The 17,411-nt window shown below is 40.6% G+C and overlaps 1 protein-coding gene across 3 annotated transcripts in view; it reads left to right on the forward strand.

The window, feature by feature from the left end:
- The window catches only part of ISA3 (isoamylase 3), a 264,204-nt gene that overhangs the window by 137,232 nt on the left and 109,561 nt on the right, over positions 1-17,411 (forward strand). For all 3 annotated transcript variants that reach the window (XM_087662417.1, XM_087662418.1, XM_087662419.1), the window contains 3 exons: positions 9,731-9,835; positions 10,547-10,681; positions 10,786-10,872. In XM_087662417.1, coding sequence (XP_087518543.1) covers positions 9,731-9,835; positions 10,547-10,681; positions 10,786-10,872 — 327 coding nt within the window. The remainder of the gene's footprint in view (positions 1-9,730; positions 9,836-10,546; positions 10,682-10,785; positions 10,873-17,411) is intronic.

The following is a 17,411-nucleotide window of genomic DNA, read 5'->3' on the forward strand; positions in this document are numbered from 1 at the left end:
CATACCACCCCATCTTTGTATATAATCTGAAATGTCGTCAATGTACAATCCAAACAGCAAAGGAGAGAGCAGACAGCCTTGCTTTACATCAGCCGTGCTAGACATAGAGTCTGTTGTGCCTCTAGGCACTGGTACTCTACTTGTCATTGTCTCATACAATGGATAAATACACCATTGCATATCCTCTAGGACTCCAATGGTTTGCAACCTTTGCATGAGTCTTGCACGTGGTACTATATCAAAAGCTTTGCAAAAATCCACGAAACAACAATATAGTTTTTGCCTTCATGATCGTCCCTCCTCAATCAAGGCCTTTAGCGTGAATATATGGTCTAATGTATTGTATCCTTGGTGGAAGCCTGCTTGTCCTACAGACCGAATCCCCTTTGTTTCAGCCCACCATCTCAACTCATGCTCCACAATAGAGGCAGATATCTTTGCTAGCATATGGCCAATCATAATAGTGTGGTTGTTGTTAGCGACAATGGATCTCCGCACATATGGCTCTATTGAAGAGATTCGCCAAGATAGGGGCCAATGCATAACATGCATGTGCAAAATGCTTTGCTACAAGGCCAACTTGATCATGTGCTCTCCCATTCTTCAACCTCCAAATGGCATATCTCACCATCTTTTTCGTAAAGAACCCACACTGTGTTGGCTTAGAGTTTGATGGACAGGGTATCTGCTCTTGTGATGGAACATCGTATAGTGCCCTAGTATGTTCATGCCAAACCATAGGTGATGTCAACTGAATTGGGGGTTGTTTGTCCTGAAATTTTCTACATGCCTTCTTACTGTCTCTGCTCAAAAAGAGCTGATACATCTCTGATTCTAGTTTGGCTAAATAATCTCTCTTCTTTTTCCGCACAAGACGATGAAAGACATTTCGTGCCTGCTTATGTATGCATGTCCCCTAGTGTATTATCCCTCTATAGGCGGGGTCCTAGTCAGTCTACACTCATCATCATACTGAGCATTTTTAGGGGCAGTACAGTTGTGTATTGCAGTAGGGCCCATCTTACATGGGAATGCGTTTGAAGCTGCAGCATGTAAAACCTTCGCTAGAGATCTAGTGACATCTTCCAATGGTTCATGTTGGTCTAGCTGACTTAAGCCATCTCGTACCGCATCACTATAGATATGCGATGTTTGCTCTAGAAATTCATAATGTGGGAATGTGTGTGATTGTGTGCATGTTTCTTGTCTCTAACTACATGCTAGAGTAAATTTTAGGATCTCATGGTCGGCCGCTATACTGATCGGCTTATCCGATATCTCAAAATCCTTAATTTTTGGAATTTACGATGGCGAGCCCATTACATAGTCCACCACACTGACCCCTTTTTTGCTATTCCAACAAGTGAAAGCATCCACTCCTAGCCATCTTTATAGGCCATTGAATATAGCCAATCTGTGAGCACTTCCCAAAGCTAGCAGATGGGATCCACACGCTGCCACCTTCTTATCTTGAGATGTCCTGGCAAGCCCTAGTTCATCCAAGGACAATTTCTTAAACATTTCATGTTCAATATCATAAAAGGCAGAGTGCTCACTTCTTGTTCGAGCATTAAAGTCTCCCACTAGTAGTATGTCCCCAATACTTGCATGTCTCATTATATCTTCATGGCTCGTTTGGGGTTGCAGGCAGTCCTTGATGGTGTCATTCTTGAACATGCACGTCTTTATTTTTTCGGCGTATCCGTTAGGACTTCCGGGTACCTCGAGGTTATCATGACATTTGGTTGTCTATATAGGACAGGCTTTTGAGGTCCTCTCCTTTGCCAATATTACAGCCGTTGTCTTCCTGGCAATTCCCGATGATTTTGAGAAAAGATCAGCTAACTAGATTTATCATGCAATAGTGGAGGCCAAGAGATGGGTCACGGAAAAGGCTAATAAAGTATGGCATATTCAGGATTGTAAAAAGAAGTGGCAGGAAAGATTCATCCAGCTCTAGAAGTCCAAGGTTCCTTATCAAGGTAAAGTGTTCATGTGGAGGCTATTTGTTGGGGTCTTCCAATTGGCAATGCATTGCGTGCCCACAAGATCTCTGCTGATCGTTATGTGTTCTGTACTACATGCGATGAAACAATATTTCATCTTTTTGTTTCTTGCCCTGTTGCTAGACAAATTTGGAGTTTTGTTTCCTGTGTGTAGTCCATGGCAACTCAACACCGGATATTAGTTCGTTCGTGGATTATGGGAAAGATGATATCCTCGTCTTCTTTGCATTCAAATTATTTTTACCTTTTCCATTTCCTTAGATGGATAGCCGTGTGGCATATTTGGCGTACTCGGAATGTCTTCATTTTTGATTGAGTATATTGGGTATCCATGGTCATGTGGCCTGTGCTCGTTGTTTAGTGTTATGGCAGATCCTCTCTATGGTCTTAGCTGATCTAGTTCTTCTTGACATTGCTGCTCCTTGGCTGGATATTGTTTGCTCCACTCCAGCTGGCCTTTCTGAGTGACATTTTTGTGTTAGACTGTTAGAGTTGTGGTAGACTTTTAGTTGTATCTATGTTTTTTTCTTTGCTAACCTAATGGTCTGATGTAAAAAATGTGAGACTTGTATCCTTTCTATTTGGTTGGCTTGAAGGCCGGATGTAAATATTCCAATATTAATATACACTTATTCATGAAAGAAAAAAGAGTATTAACATCTCTAAAAGGGCAATGTGGCCTATGAGACCAGAGCAATGCATACAAGGACAGTGTGTTTCTCATTTGGAATGAGAAAAGATGAAAAAATGCCTATAAGATTGAAAAGTGAAATAGCGTCCTATAAAAAGAAAACATGTCAATGATGTAGAAGTAAAAGTAGAAAAGGGAAACTCTCCATCAATGAGATGTTGGTCCTCTAAGGAGATGTATCTTTTCATGGTTAAGGTATCTCGACATCTATGTCTCTTGTGGTGCTCAATGATGGTTCTAATTTGTATGTGGTGTGGATGTCTAGGCCTTCGTCTAGGTGGATGTGGGGACCTAGACTGGCTTAGTGCTAGTGCTTTATCCAAAGGCACACCTACAGAAGATGAGGTCCAATGATGATGTACTCTTGTAGATTGTGTGGCAGTAGTAGTGGTATGTGTCATACTCGATCGTGTAGCAATGAAAAAGTTAGTGACCACTCTTTGTCTATGTGAGCCAAGCTATGGGGATCTCCTACTCTGTCTATGTGAGTTGAGCTGTGGGGGGCCTCTTACAATGCAGAATAGCTGCTTTATGCCTCTAGAGCTCCAAGAGGAAGAAACCCAAGCATCTTTGGTCCTCAAACTACATGATTCGTCTCAGGGATCCAAAACCCTCTCGAAACAGACACTGGTATTTGCCTCATATATCATAATATACCATGCGTTGTTAGATGTAGTGTTCCTTTGTCTTTAGCTCTCTATCGCATAGTGGGCATAAGTATGCCTTTGTCTATATACCCTCCCATTTGCTTGTTTCAATCCTCAGGTGGTGAGATGAGGTGTGGATTTGACCAATAACTATCCACAATCCATGAGGCAGCTGTGTATCCATGTAATTGGGTCAGGTGATGAAACCATCCTAAGATAGGTGAAGGAAGTGGGTCTGGTAGTGTGCCATCCTTGTGCCATGGGGGGAAGGGGGTCGAATCCAAGTCTTCTCCGTATCTAACCTCAGTATGTTTTCTCTGATCACATGGTTGAGCTCTGATCGTCGGCTTAGGTCAAGTGTAGGGCAATCCAGGCTATAGTCAAAGGGGGGTAGTCTGTCAATGTGCAGCCCAATGTAAATTAATTCATGTACTCATATGAGCATACCAACAATGTCTTTCATCCTCTGCTGTTGGCTGTCTAGAAGAGGCCAGGGCTAGCCATAGGTATCTATCTTGGGGGAGCCCCCATAGTTTATGTATGAAAGTCACTGCTTGGAACAAGGCCTCAATCACCATGGTGATGCTTCCAACTCAGCTCTGATAATCTCATGTGGGGTCAAGCTCTTTGCTTGTATTATGTATGAGATTATCACGACCAATGGTCTTTCCATATGCTCTCACCCGTCATAGTATTCCTTCTTTGGTCCATCCTAGTCTCCCAAAGGCTGTCCCTTGTGTGGAAGAGACTCGGACCCCAAATAGCTGCCCCACATAGAAGTGTGGGTGTAACCAGGGTCACAGTTTGGTGCATGGTTCGTGAAGTTGTATGTGAGCACATTGCCTATCCAATACACTTACGGCTGCATATGCTTTTGCCAAATGAGCCTTTGGTGACACTCTCCAAGAGAATAGTGGTCCCTTCAATGCGACTCCCAAATAAACACATTGAGTAGTTTTCTCAAGGTGTACCTTAAGGTCTCTATCTCTGCAAAAATTTGGTAATGCATCCAAGTGTCTATTTAGTCCCTTAGGTTAGTTGGATATAAGTACAATATTGTCTGCATAAAGTAGTAGTGAAATCCGCACTCCAACTAGGCTAGCTTTGGCCCCACCAGTTCTGTCCACATATTTTGAAATTTCATCTATGTATAGCCCGGTGAAAATGAGCAGCCTTGTTTTACCCCAATGGTGCTATTGACTGTATCTGAGATGCCCTTAGGTGTTCGTACTCTGTTTGTAACTATCTCATACAAGGATATATACTCCACTATATCTCTACAGGCATATCAATGTTTTGCATTCTTCTCACGAGTCTAGCACGTGGCATTGTGTCAAAGGCCTTGCGAAAGTCCACAAAACAGCTCTTTGCGTTTGGTATCTGTGCCTTTTCTTGAATGGACAGCTCTTTGGCAAAATCTCAAAGCTATAACTCAACCTACTCAACTAAAAAAAAAGAAAAGCAAATATATAAAATTTTAGCTAATTGGCAAATATTAGCCCTACTAATGAAAACCTTACATAAGATTGCATAAAGATATCAAACTTATTGTATTATTCCCTTGGGACTTACTCTAATCCATAATGTCTCTCTTTAGCTTACAAACAAGTTTTTCTTTGCTGTGTTTCACAAAACCCTACTACTTCTGGATGTAGATCTCATTATAAAGGTCACTATGCAAAAATACTATCTTAACATCCAATTATACTAGGTCCATATTATCGTTAGCCACCAAAGCAAGTACAATACAAAGAGTAGTCAATTTTATCATAGGTGAAAAGATCTGAATCCAAGAGTGCAATGAGAGCAAACAAGACACGAAGCATAGTCATCTTCACAATGGGTGAAAAAACCTCCTGGAAGTCTATGTCTTCCTTTTGTGTATAGCCCTTATCAACCAAGCATGCCTTGTACTTGGGCTTCCCATCAATACATTTCACCTTGTAAACCCATTTATTAGGAATAGCTTTTCTATCCTTGGGCAAAGGTACGAGCTCCCATGTGCTATTCGCATACAGAGACTTCATCTGTTCCTGAATAGCAAGCTCCCACTTTCTCTTGTTTTCATATGATTGTGCCTCACTAAATGTCGGAGGCTCACCTTCATCCGGTCAATACAATGCAATCCAAAGATGGTTGAAACCTCTCGGCTGCCTTCTTTTGACACGTGTAGACCTTACCCAATGATCTGTATTGTTAGGCAATGGGCCTACATCCTGAGGTATGTGCACGTCATCACCTGGTGGCTGATTTTCAGCGTTTTCTTGCTGCTGTAACCTATTTTCAGCATGTTCTTCTTGCTATCCTATTATATCATGTGCATCTATTTGCTATCCATTATCTTTTGGCTGTAGCACAATAGGTTGTTGCTCATTTTCAGCATCAAAAGGGACAAAATCTTCAGCTAATGGTTGCTGAATGGCTGGCTGTTCATACTGAGATTTGACCTTCTTTTTGTCAAGGTTACCATACGTAGCATTTTTTAGCAACTTTGCCTCATTAAATACTACGTCTCGACTGTGTTCTATCTTCCTGTGTCTTGAGGAAGCTAAACTCTATAACCCATCTCTCCCTCATCTCCATATTCCACGAAGATGCCCTTGATGGATTTCATGTCTAGTTTAGTTCTTTGAGTTACAGGAACATGCACAAAGGCATCACAACCAAAGACATGCAAATGGTCTTATGAAGCAAGTTTGTGAGACCAAACCTCTTTAGAAATGCAATTTTCCAATGCATGATTGGAAGAGCGATTGCATACATGAATTGCAGTTTTAAGAGCCTCTCCTGAGAACTAGTGCGGGAGATTAGCTGTGGACAATATGCATCTGACTCTCTCACAAAGTGTGTGATTATATCTTTTAGCCACGTCATTTGATGCTGGATTGTGAGGGGCTGTCAACTCCCTCTTAATGCCATGCATCTCACAAAATCTTCTAAACTCATTATAAATATACTTGCCCCCATTATCCGTTCTTATAGCTTTTAACTTAAGCCCTTTTTGTGTGGTAACGAATGCACGAAACCTTTTAAAAGTATCCAACACTTCCTTTTTGCTCTTTAACACATATACCCATGGTTTTCTACTAAAATCATCAATAAAAGTGACGAAGTAGGACTTCTTAATGACACTAGAGTAATAAGGAGACTTCATATGTTTTGCATATATGCAATCATTACAAAAGTTCAGACCAGAGCCTTTTATATCAAATCTCCCTAAAGAGGAGAGAACCTGAAGGTCTTTCTGGCTCATATGGCCAAGTCTTTTATGCCAAAGTTCCATTTGTGAATGAACTTCAGCCACAACCAAAAACTTGCCTGTTAATGCTTGATAGTGTAAATAATACAAAGTCTCATTTTTGTTGCCTTTAACAATTAGAATAGAGCCCTTGTGGACCTTCCAAGATCCACCACCAAAGGTAGTAAAATATTCTCTTGCATTAAGTTGCTCAACTGACAATAGACTTTTCTTCATGCCAAGTACATATATGACATTTTCAAGGGCCAAGTGAATGGTACCTACACTCTCTATTTCACATGCAGAATTGTTCCCCAAGTAAACCTTGCCTAGGCACACTGCAGTGTATTTAGAAAATGACTCCAAAGAGGGAGTAACATGAAAAGAGGCACCGCTATCCACTATCCATGATTGGGACAGCCAATCATGAGCTGAAAGTAAGGCATCAATCACCTCCTTTTTGGTGATGTGTATATCACCCGCTGCTATCATAACATCTACATCATTACATGAGGTTGCAACAAGTATTTCTCTAGTGTCAGAGAGCTCTTCAATGACCACACTAGATGCAACACTTGCCTTTGCAACTTCTTTTGAGAGAGAGCTGTCATCATCTTTCTTGTCATCCTTCTTTTTCTTTCCTTGCTGTTTTTTTCTTTCTTGCTATTTTTTGTAGTACCGAAAATCGGGCTTTTTATGCCCTTTACGTCCACATTGATAGCAAGTAACATCTTGCTATTTACCCTTGCTTTTACTCCTGCTTTTGCTTTTCTTTCTTGCATTACCCCTCTTTTTTTGACCCGCCTCTAATATGATAGGCTGAACCACTGCTTTCTCCATTGGACTTTCTTCTAATCTCCTCATTGAGAATAGAGCCCCTAACACCATCGAAGGTTAAAGTAGGGTTGATGCTTAGTGAAGGAATCAAAGACTCCCAACTATCATGCAAAGTTATTAACAAGAAAATAGCTTTCAATTTATCATTGAAGGGCTGCAAACCAGAGTCTTGCAATTGACTCAAAATCCTTGTGAAAGCACTCAAATGCTCCAATGGTGGCTTAGACTCATCCAACTCCATGTTAACAAGCTTGCACATGAGATGCACTTGATTTATTGGAGTTGTATTTTATAAGTGTCCATCAACTTTTTCCATATGGCATAACCCCTATTGACGCTTAATGTTTATAAGTACATCATCAGATACAACCATTTTAATGTATGCAATGGCCTTCTTGTTGAGTCTAACCCAATCCTCATCTCTCATAGTTGCAGGCTTGATTTCCAAGAGAGCATCATCACAATCCTTGAGAAACAAATGCCTTGCATCTTGTCCTTTCACAAGTCAAAGCTAGTGCCATCAAACCTCTTGATTTCAAGAAGAGATTTAGTGTCACTATTGCTAGAAGCATTAGTGGCCATTATTCAGCAAAGTGCCAAGTACCGATGCTGTATTTTATGACAGTAAATATTAGGCTGAATATTCAGCTAATTTCAGCCTAAAATTTCAGGAGATAAGAGCAAGATTTGATCCAAGTTTATGTACAGCATTAGAAGGAATGACTTTCAACAATATAACTGAGATTTCAGCATATAATCCATGCATACACCATTGCAAAGTGACTCCGAGTTCAGCAATATCACCAAAAATACATTTGCAACAATCCCAGATCTGCAAGTGATCACTAAGATTGCTGCACCACGAATATTTAGCAATATATGAACTCAATGGGAGCTGCCAAACATGTGTACTGCAAAGCACTTTTGAGACACAAAAACACCTGGATTCTTTGTGATATCTTCAAAATCTCACAAGTGGGAGATAATAAGCTTGAATTTCATTGCTTACAGCACCAAGATTGCTTCAGCAATGTCCCCAATGTGCATTTCACACACTAATTTTACCGAAATTCACAAATCTCAGCAAAAGCCCCAAAATTTCATTGACCATTCAGCCCCAATCGCATTAAAATGTGTTTCGAGAGCATAAAACAAGTAAATTTTGCAAAGGCCCCAAATCTGCCGGGTCCAAAGATGCACCAATGTCAGTAAATTTGGCTCAGCTGAGGAAAATTTCACTGATACATAAAAAAACCCCAAAATTTTCAAGGCTAATGTACACAATTTCTGCAATTTCCGGGTCCGATGTAACTGTTAAGCATGATCAGCATCAAATCTACGAAAACCCCCAAATTTTCAGGCATAAATATGCACAAATCTGACAGTTGTGCTTATGCATGTGAATCCTTGTTAATGAAAAGGGGAATAGTCTTCAGGAAATGATTAAAAAAAATTACGAAAAAGAAGCTGATGAAGCATGGCTCCCGTTGACCTACCTAACGCCTGTCCCTGTCGGCCTGTTTTGCCACGTCAGATCTGCGCTGTTGCCTGCCGACCTGCTGCTTCAAGCCCGAGTTGTTGCCCGACCTGTCACTTGCCGTCGCAGCTGCCCGACCTGTCACTGGCTGTCACAGCTGCCCAACCTATCACCTGGCCATTGCAGCTGGTCTCTATGCGTGCCTGTTGAGTCACGACAGCCCTGCTGCTACTCATTGCCTGTGCCTGACCAGTTTGGTCAAAATGACAGCTGGCCTGCTTCCCAATGAATAACTGGCCTGCTTCCCAATGAATGACTGAAAGGTGAACGGCTTCTTCGTGTGCGCAGAGCTGACTCTCACTCTTGGGAAGCACACACACTCTTGCCGCAGCTCCGATACCAGTTTGTTGGGAGGAGTGTGCAATGAAGTGCGAGACAGGATCTGGAGCAGAAGCAGTGTTGAGTGAGAGTGAGAGAATCCCAAGATGAGTGTACCAGTTGAGTGATAGTACACAAAGAATAAGATGTTTTTGTATGTCAGGGTACAAATAAGGGTGTGTTCACACCTGTAAGTTTATACACACGAAGATTAAAGGGACTTTACACCCAACAATGATGAGATGACATTGGACATAGATATGCTTTGACTTCAAGAGATAGTTGTGCAATTCAAGGAGGGAGGGAGGGAGAAAAGAAGAAATTGATTTCAGTAGATAGTAGTCTTAAATGGTCTACAGGTGCAAGTGTAGCGAATTTGAATTTGTTGTGGTTAGTTTAACACTTAACAGTTAACAGTATGTTCCTCTGAGTAATTTGATTGAACTAATCCCGCAGATTCCTCACCTAGTTAATCTTGGTGTCAATGCGGTTGAGTTACTACCAGTGTTTGAGTTTGATGAATTTGAATTTCAAAGAAGGCCCAATCCTCGTGATCACATGGTATGATCATTTAACTCTGGCAAAACCTTTCTGCTTATTAGTTTTGTGTAGTTCTGCTTTTATGTTCATATGACTGGAAGATGGTAACAACAGCTGCCTATGTTGTAGGATAAATGGCATGGTATTATAATGACTGCAGCTCCAAGTTTAGCTTGGAAGTATATTTTGGAAGGTGCATGCAGCTGATAGAGGCTTACATGTTGACATGAATGAAAATGTAAAGAAGTCTGTAAACTCAAAAACCAGTAGAATTTGGTAGCAGTAATCACCTAGGATAAACTGATGCTGATAGCCAAGTACCACGAAAGCCTTATAAAAGAATTAAAGCTCATCACAATGCATTTGATTCACACAAACTCTTTTGCTGACCCAACTCCTTAGGAAAAGTGATTTCATCACTGTGGAAAGGGTTTATGCATGATTGTGATAGAGGGATGAATGGAATAGGACTGGCATGCTTGGAAGGCCAAATGGTTTGTGATCATCACTTCAACCTGCTTCTTATGGGATCGGGGTGCACCTCATTTTACAATGGAAGTGAATGTTGACATCTAACCATGAGGTTTATGAAAAGATGATAGTTTGGTTTCACTTCTACTTTGCATATGAATTCACAAATTGTCCATTCTCAGAATGTGTCATTCGATTTACAAACGTCGAGCTTTTGCATTGTGGAATTTACAAAATAAGTTGTTTTAACCAATGTTGCAGATCAACACTTGGGGGTACTCTACGATCAATTTCTTTTCTCCAATGAGTCGTTATGCTAGCAATGGTGGCGGTCCAAGTGCAGCATCATTGGAATTCAAACAGATGGTAAAATCTCTACATGAAGCAGGGATTGAGGTCAGATAAATTGTTTTGAAGGTTATGCTGGTTTCTTTTGACTGAGTTGGTGTCTTTAATTTGCAATTGGATGTAACAATCAATACCTTTGCTTCTTTTTGCAGGTCATATTGGATGTGGTCTACAATCATACAAATGAAGCAGATGATGAGTTTCCTTATACCACTTCATTTCGAGGCATAGATAATTTGGTAGCAATAATTCTTCAACACGAGTGCTTACATTTGTTATTATGATTAGGTCAAGAATTTGAAATGATGGCAACTTTTACTTCATGTGCAGTTTATTTTCCAGAAGTATATTCAGTTAAAAGCTGATACTGCCTGAAAACTAAGATAATTTACAAGGAAGAATCCATATGAACAAGTAACAGTTTAAAAGGGAATGGGTCAGTCTCCTGGGCTGGGTGCTCTCAAGAGAGAAAGTCCAATACAATGGGCTTAGTGGAAATCCAATGAGAAATATACTGCCAATACATGCAAGGAAATGAATGAAAAGGGTGCTCGAGTCTCAATTGGTAAGGAGTGCCTCTGTTTTCTTGTCATAAACTCTGAATCACCTTGGACTTGTCGCAACTGCCTCTGAGGGTTTGTGTAAGGGTCTTTCGGTGGAGGTAGCTCACTGCTGCCTGTGCCTATCCATATTTAGCATGCAGTAATAATAAGAATGAGCTCTAGTGTCATGAAAAAACAATCAGCTTGAGAATTCAGGAGTTGGATCGCCCTCGATTTATAGCTTGTGATTACAGGAGATGCTCCCCCGAGTATCCTCATATCTGCAAGCCAATCCCCTAACAGTGGATCAAGCCGCTATCCTTTGTCCATGAGTGCGCTTGAAGACTATTTGGAGGACCTTCCTTTGGACATTGTTGCAAGGCTATCCATAGGAAATGTCTCAGTATGCTCTGCTACCCCACATCTCAAACATATAAAACTTCTGCCCGAACCAAGCCAAGGCCATGCTACTAGGCTTTGGACAAAACAATCATAAACACAATAATACATTTTGATGTCAGAAGACAGCAATCATAAGTACAATTATACATTTTGATGTCAGAAGATTTGTCATTCGGTCTCCTCAAGAAGTTTATCAGAAAAGGGTGAGTGATGCCCTATTTGTGCTAATGGGGTGCTATTACTACGCAAGCCTTGATTTTGCTCATTTGAGCTCCTCCTCGGTTTGGTTGTGTAATCAAAGAATAAATATTTTGTCTCTCACATGTACTGTCTTGTATCTCACTCTAGCTCCTGAAGAGGTCTACTTTGATAAGTCCAAAATCTCCGAGCTAGTTGAGTAGTGATGTGATGGACAGTCCATAGTACCTGAATGCTCATCTAGAACACTTTGCTGGCTCTTGCAAGTCAACCTCTTTTGCCATTGATTGAGCATCCTGTTTTGAAAAGGTTATGTTCATGATCTAGTAAGTTGATGCATAAGGAACTCCCTTCATAGCATTTGCTTCCACGTCATCTTTTGGGTTGTTGTCTTTGCTAAGATTGAGATAAGGAGGTAAGGGGACCCCAAAAGGCTTAGCTTCAACGATGTTAAATCTGTCTAGTAACTTTTCAATGTACTTTTCTTGAGATAAAAACAATAATTTCTGCATTCTATCTCTACGAATCCTCATGTCCAAAATATGCTTTGCATTCCCCAAATCTTTCATGGAGAAGGCTGATTTGAGCTGATTTTTGAGAGCATCCAAGCTAGTCTTGCTTTTCCTAGCTAGCAACATATCATCCACATACAAAACAAGTATGATAGGGCTGCCATCTGTGTCCTTTTTCATGTACAAGCAAAGATCTGCATAGCTGCTTGTAAACTCATCAAATGGCATAAAAGTGTCAAACTTTTTGTACCATTGCCGTGGTACTTGCTTTAGCCCATATAGGCTGAGTTTTAGTTTACACACCATCTACTCTTTTCCAAGAACTACAAAGCCCTCAGGCTGTTTCATGTAGATTTCCTCATCAATGTCACATGCAAGAAAGCTGTTTTTTCATCCATTTGGTACAACTCTTAAGTCCAATACAACAGTGAGAGCAAAAAGCACACGTAGAGTGGTCATCTTCACAACAGGTGAGAAGACCTCTTGGAAGTCAATCCCTTCCTTTTGTGCATACCCTTTGGCAACAAGTCTTGCCTTGTATTTGGGTTTCCCATCAACTGTCTTTACTTTGTACACCGATTTGCTTGGAAGTGACTTCCTTCTCTTGGGCAATGACACAAGATCCCAATTATCATTTGCATATAGAGATTTAATCTCTTCCTACATAGCTAGCTCCCACTTACTATTGATTTCACATGACTTGGCCTCTTTGTATGTAAGAGGCTTACCCTCATCTGTAAGCATTAGATAATGCAAGGAGGGGTCAAACCTATGTGGTTGCCTTCTTACGCGTGTAGACCTGCGTACCCAATGATTAACATTTTCAGGAATTGAATCTACATTTGGAGGTATACTATTTTCAGTATTTATTGGCTGCTGTTCATGCTGTACAATACCTTCATTTTCATTACCAGCACTTGCATTTTCATAATCAGCAAGTCTATCTTGCTGTCCATGATCTCCTTGTGCTCTTATTTGCTATCCATTATAATCTTGCTCAGAAATAACCGGTTGATCATCATTTTCAGCCTGTGGTATAGCACCATGAGGCTCATTTTTTGAAGTAATAGGTGGTTGCAAACTCTGAAATTTGACCTTTTTCATATCTTCATTAGAAGCTAAAGTACCTTTTAGCAATTTTGCCTCATTAAACACAACATTACGACTGCAAATAATTTTCTTGGACTAAGGTAACCACACTCTGTAGCCAAATTCACCCTCATCACCATAGCCCATGAAGATGCCTTTGATGGATTTTGGGTCAAGTTTGTTCCTCAGCTCATCTCGAACATGCACAAAAGCATCATAGCCAAATATGCGCAAATGGTCATATGAGGCTGATTTGCCAGACCAAACCTTCTCAGGGATGCCATTATTTAAGAACCTGTTTGGAGAGCGGTTGCAAATGTGAACCACGGTTTTGAGTGCCTCTCCCCAAAATTCATGATGGAGATTAGTAGTGGAGAGCATGCGCCACACTCTTTCACATAAGGTCCTATTATATCTTTCAGCCACCCCATTTGAAGAAGGGCTGTAAGGGGCTGTAAGCTTCCTCTTACAATCATGCAAGTCAGAAAAGGACTTGAATTCAGTTGATGTGAACTCACCCCTATGATTAGTTCTCAATATTTCATCTTTTTACTTGTTTGAGTGGTCACAAATGCATGAAAAGTTTTAAAAACAGCAAACACATCACTTTTCTTTTTCAATAGGTATACCCAAATCTTTTTGGAACAATCATCTATAAAGGAGATAAAATATGCAGCACCACCCAACGATTTCACGGGCATACTACATACATCAGAATGCATTAAGTCCAAGACATTGGATTTACGAGAGACACCAGAGTAAAAGGAATTTCAGAATGCACTAAGTTGAAGACATCGGACTTACGAGAGACACCAGAGTAAAAGGAATTTCTTATTTGCTTTCCAAATTGACACTCATTACAAAGGTCAAGTTTAGAGCCTTTTTCCATCAACCCTCTTCAGAGAGGTAAGGACATCAAGTTCTTTTTGGCTCATATGGCCTAATCTCTTATGCCATAACTCCAAGTGGCTGCAAATTTCAGCAACTGCAAGAAACTTTCCATTCAAGGCTTTACAGTGCAAACCATACAAATTGCCTTCTTGTTTTCTTTAACAATCAGCATGGAACCCTTTTTCACTTTTCACAAACCACCACCAAACAGAGTAGTGTAACCATGCAAGTCAAGCTAACCAACAGATAGTAAACTCTTTTTAATGCCAGGCACATATCCGACATATTTCAACACAAGCTCTTGCCCATTGTCTAAAGACAAGTGTACAATGCCAATCCCATCAATGTTGCAAGCATGGTTATTTTCAAGATATACCTTTCCATAACTCCCTGCATTGAACATAGCAAAACACTCCAAGCAAGGAGTTACATGGAAAGAGGCACCAGATTCTACAATCCAAGTCTGAGTGATATCATTATCAACTGACAAAAGTACATTAATCACATCAGCCTTGGTAATCTGCATATCTTGCATGCGATATACAAGGGCATCATAATCAACTGCACATAATACATGAGTCTTTGTATCTGAAAGCTCCTCTATGACAACACTAGAGGCCACATTGGCCTTTTCCTTGCCTTTGACTCCTTCAGATGCATCTAGCTTATCCTCCTCCTCCTTTTTATCTCTTGCATTCTTCTTTCTCTTTTGTTCCTTCTTGTAATATTGTAATTAGGTTTCTTGTGGCCCCTCCGACCATAGTGATAGCAAGTGATGTCACTCTTTTTCTTTCCTTTGCTCTTGCTCTTGTTTCTTTATCCTGCATTTGTATTTTTCTTTTTAGCCCTGCCTCTTACATTATAAGTTGAGTCGTTGCCTTCTCCACTAGACATACATCTAATTTCTTCATTCAAGATTGAGCGTGCACCCCATCATATGAGAGATTGGGGTTATTGCTGAGAGAAACCACCAAGGTCTCCCAAGAGTCAGGTAGAGTCATGATAAAAAAGATCGCCCTCAACGTATCTCATCAAAGTCCACATTTGCATCCTTGAGCTGATTTAAAATGCCTGTAAAGGCACTCAAGTGCTCAACTACAGACTTCGACTCATCCAGCCGCATATTCACCAACTTGCGTATTAAATGCACCTGATTAACAGGTGTGGTGATCTCATAGGTAGTTTTCAGCTTCTCCCATATTGCATAACCTGTATCTAAACCCTTAATGTCAGTCAAGATGTCATCAGTGACACCCATCTTAATGTAAGCCATAGCCTTTTTGTTTACTCTGGCCCAATCTGCATCAGACATTAGGAACAAAATGCCTTGTCAAAGCCATGACCGTCAAATCGTTTGATTTCCATCAAACTCTTGATGTCTGAATTGGAAGAAGCTATCATCATTTTATCACGAAAATGAGAATAAATGCCCTTGAAATGTAAAAGCCCAAGCTGAACCAGCAAACACCCTGCTGTTTTTTCTCAAACAGTAATAAATCTTTGTTGTTTGTATATGAACCAGCCACCACACGAGCAAAAAATGCAGAAATTTACCAAATTCTGCACAAACCCCAAAATTTCAAGTCCAAAATTTCATAAATATCAGTCAATCGGACCCGACTGAGCAAAATTTTATCAATACATGAAAAGTCCTAATTTTTGGGGATTCAATTGTTAAGAAATTTTACTCAAAAGAACAAAATTCTAACTAATTTGGCAAAATCCCCAAATTAATTGAGGTCACCACATGCAATGTCTGCAATTTCTGACTCCAAAATCACTGACAGACATAAACGATGTCAAATCTGGGAAAAGTCCCAAATTTTTGGGCCAGATTTGCACAGATCTGTAATCTGTGCTACCATGTGTGAAGCCCCGTTAAGGCAAGGGGATAATTGGAAAATAAAAGAAATTTTGATTTCTTTTTGAAAAAAACTGATGGAGGGGGGGGGGGGGTCTATTGACCCTGCACGTCGTGTCGCACTCCAACTGGCGTCACTTGCCTGTGACCCGTCACGTTGGTCGCCATCCCACGCGCAGTCGTCGCCTGGTCCCCATTGCACGCCTTCACACTGTTCGCCACGTGCATAGCACTTGCCACCTGGTCCTGGTCCACACCCGCTACCCAGTCGCCTACCGCCTGGTCAACTGTTAGTGGCGCTCACTCTTCGTTGGTCGTTTTTAACACGACCTGTGCTGCAGAGGCGACGATAACCTATTCACGAGCTGATTGCTCTGTCAGCTGCCCTTGGTCTCCGGAAACTTGTAGAATCTACAGTTCTGATACCAGTTGTTGAGGGTGTTTAGCAGTTGGAGAAGGGAGCAGGTGAGTGAGAGTGACCGAGAGAGAGAGAGTACGATTCGATTTGGGTGTAGCAACAATGTGTTGGTACACAAAGAATAAAATGTATTTTTACTTAGGGCACATAATGGTGCATTCACATGTATAGCTAAATATTGTGCGTGTACTATATACGGAGGTTAAACTGGGCCTTTATCCCAACAATACTATCATTAATTAGTTAATTAATGCTAGTCCCCAGTGTCATCACTAACACTTGTTGGCCAAACAATTGTCCTAGGGTCAAAACTGACACCAATTGACTAGCATTAATTAATTAATTAATTAATGCTAGTACCTAGTGTCACCACTAGCACTTATTGGCCAAACAACTCTCCTAGGGTCAAAACTGACATCAATTGACCCCCGAAACCTAGTTGGTATAACTTATCACAACTTTTGAGTTTGATGCCCATTGCATCCTCGGGGTCCTTGGGATTGTTACCATGAAATAACTGCCATGTGTATCACATGTGCTAAACAACTTTGCACATTTGATTAATGTCTTAGTTAAATGTTATCAGCAAGATTAGAGCATCTCAAAATTTCATGTCCCCCTAACACTTGGAGCCTTCTAGAGCTCTTGTTCATATTGTTGGAGTTGCCACCCATGTTTGCTAGTTGTTGCCTAGCTACTGTCCATCTATGTTTTTCAGGTTTTCCACCATTTGGAGGTTGTGGCCCATCAACTTTTGTGGATACGACATCATGAACAACTGTATAGACTATGGCTCATATAATATAATTTATCATAATTCATGATCCTATACAATGCAAATGAAGATTCAACATAGCATCAACAT

The sequence above is a fragment of the Lygodium microphyllum genome, chromosome 22 (assembly GCF_053477565.2).
Source record: "Lygodium microphyllum isolate KBCC chromosome 22, Lygodium_microphyllum_v1.1.10, whole genome shotgun sequence".
In the NCBI taxonomy this organism is placed as follows: Eukaryota; Viridiplantae; Streptophyta; class Polypodiopsida; order Schizaeales; family Lygodiaceae; genus Lygodium; species Lygodium microphyllum.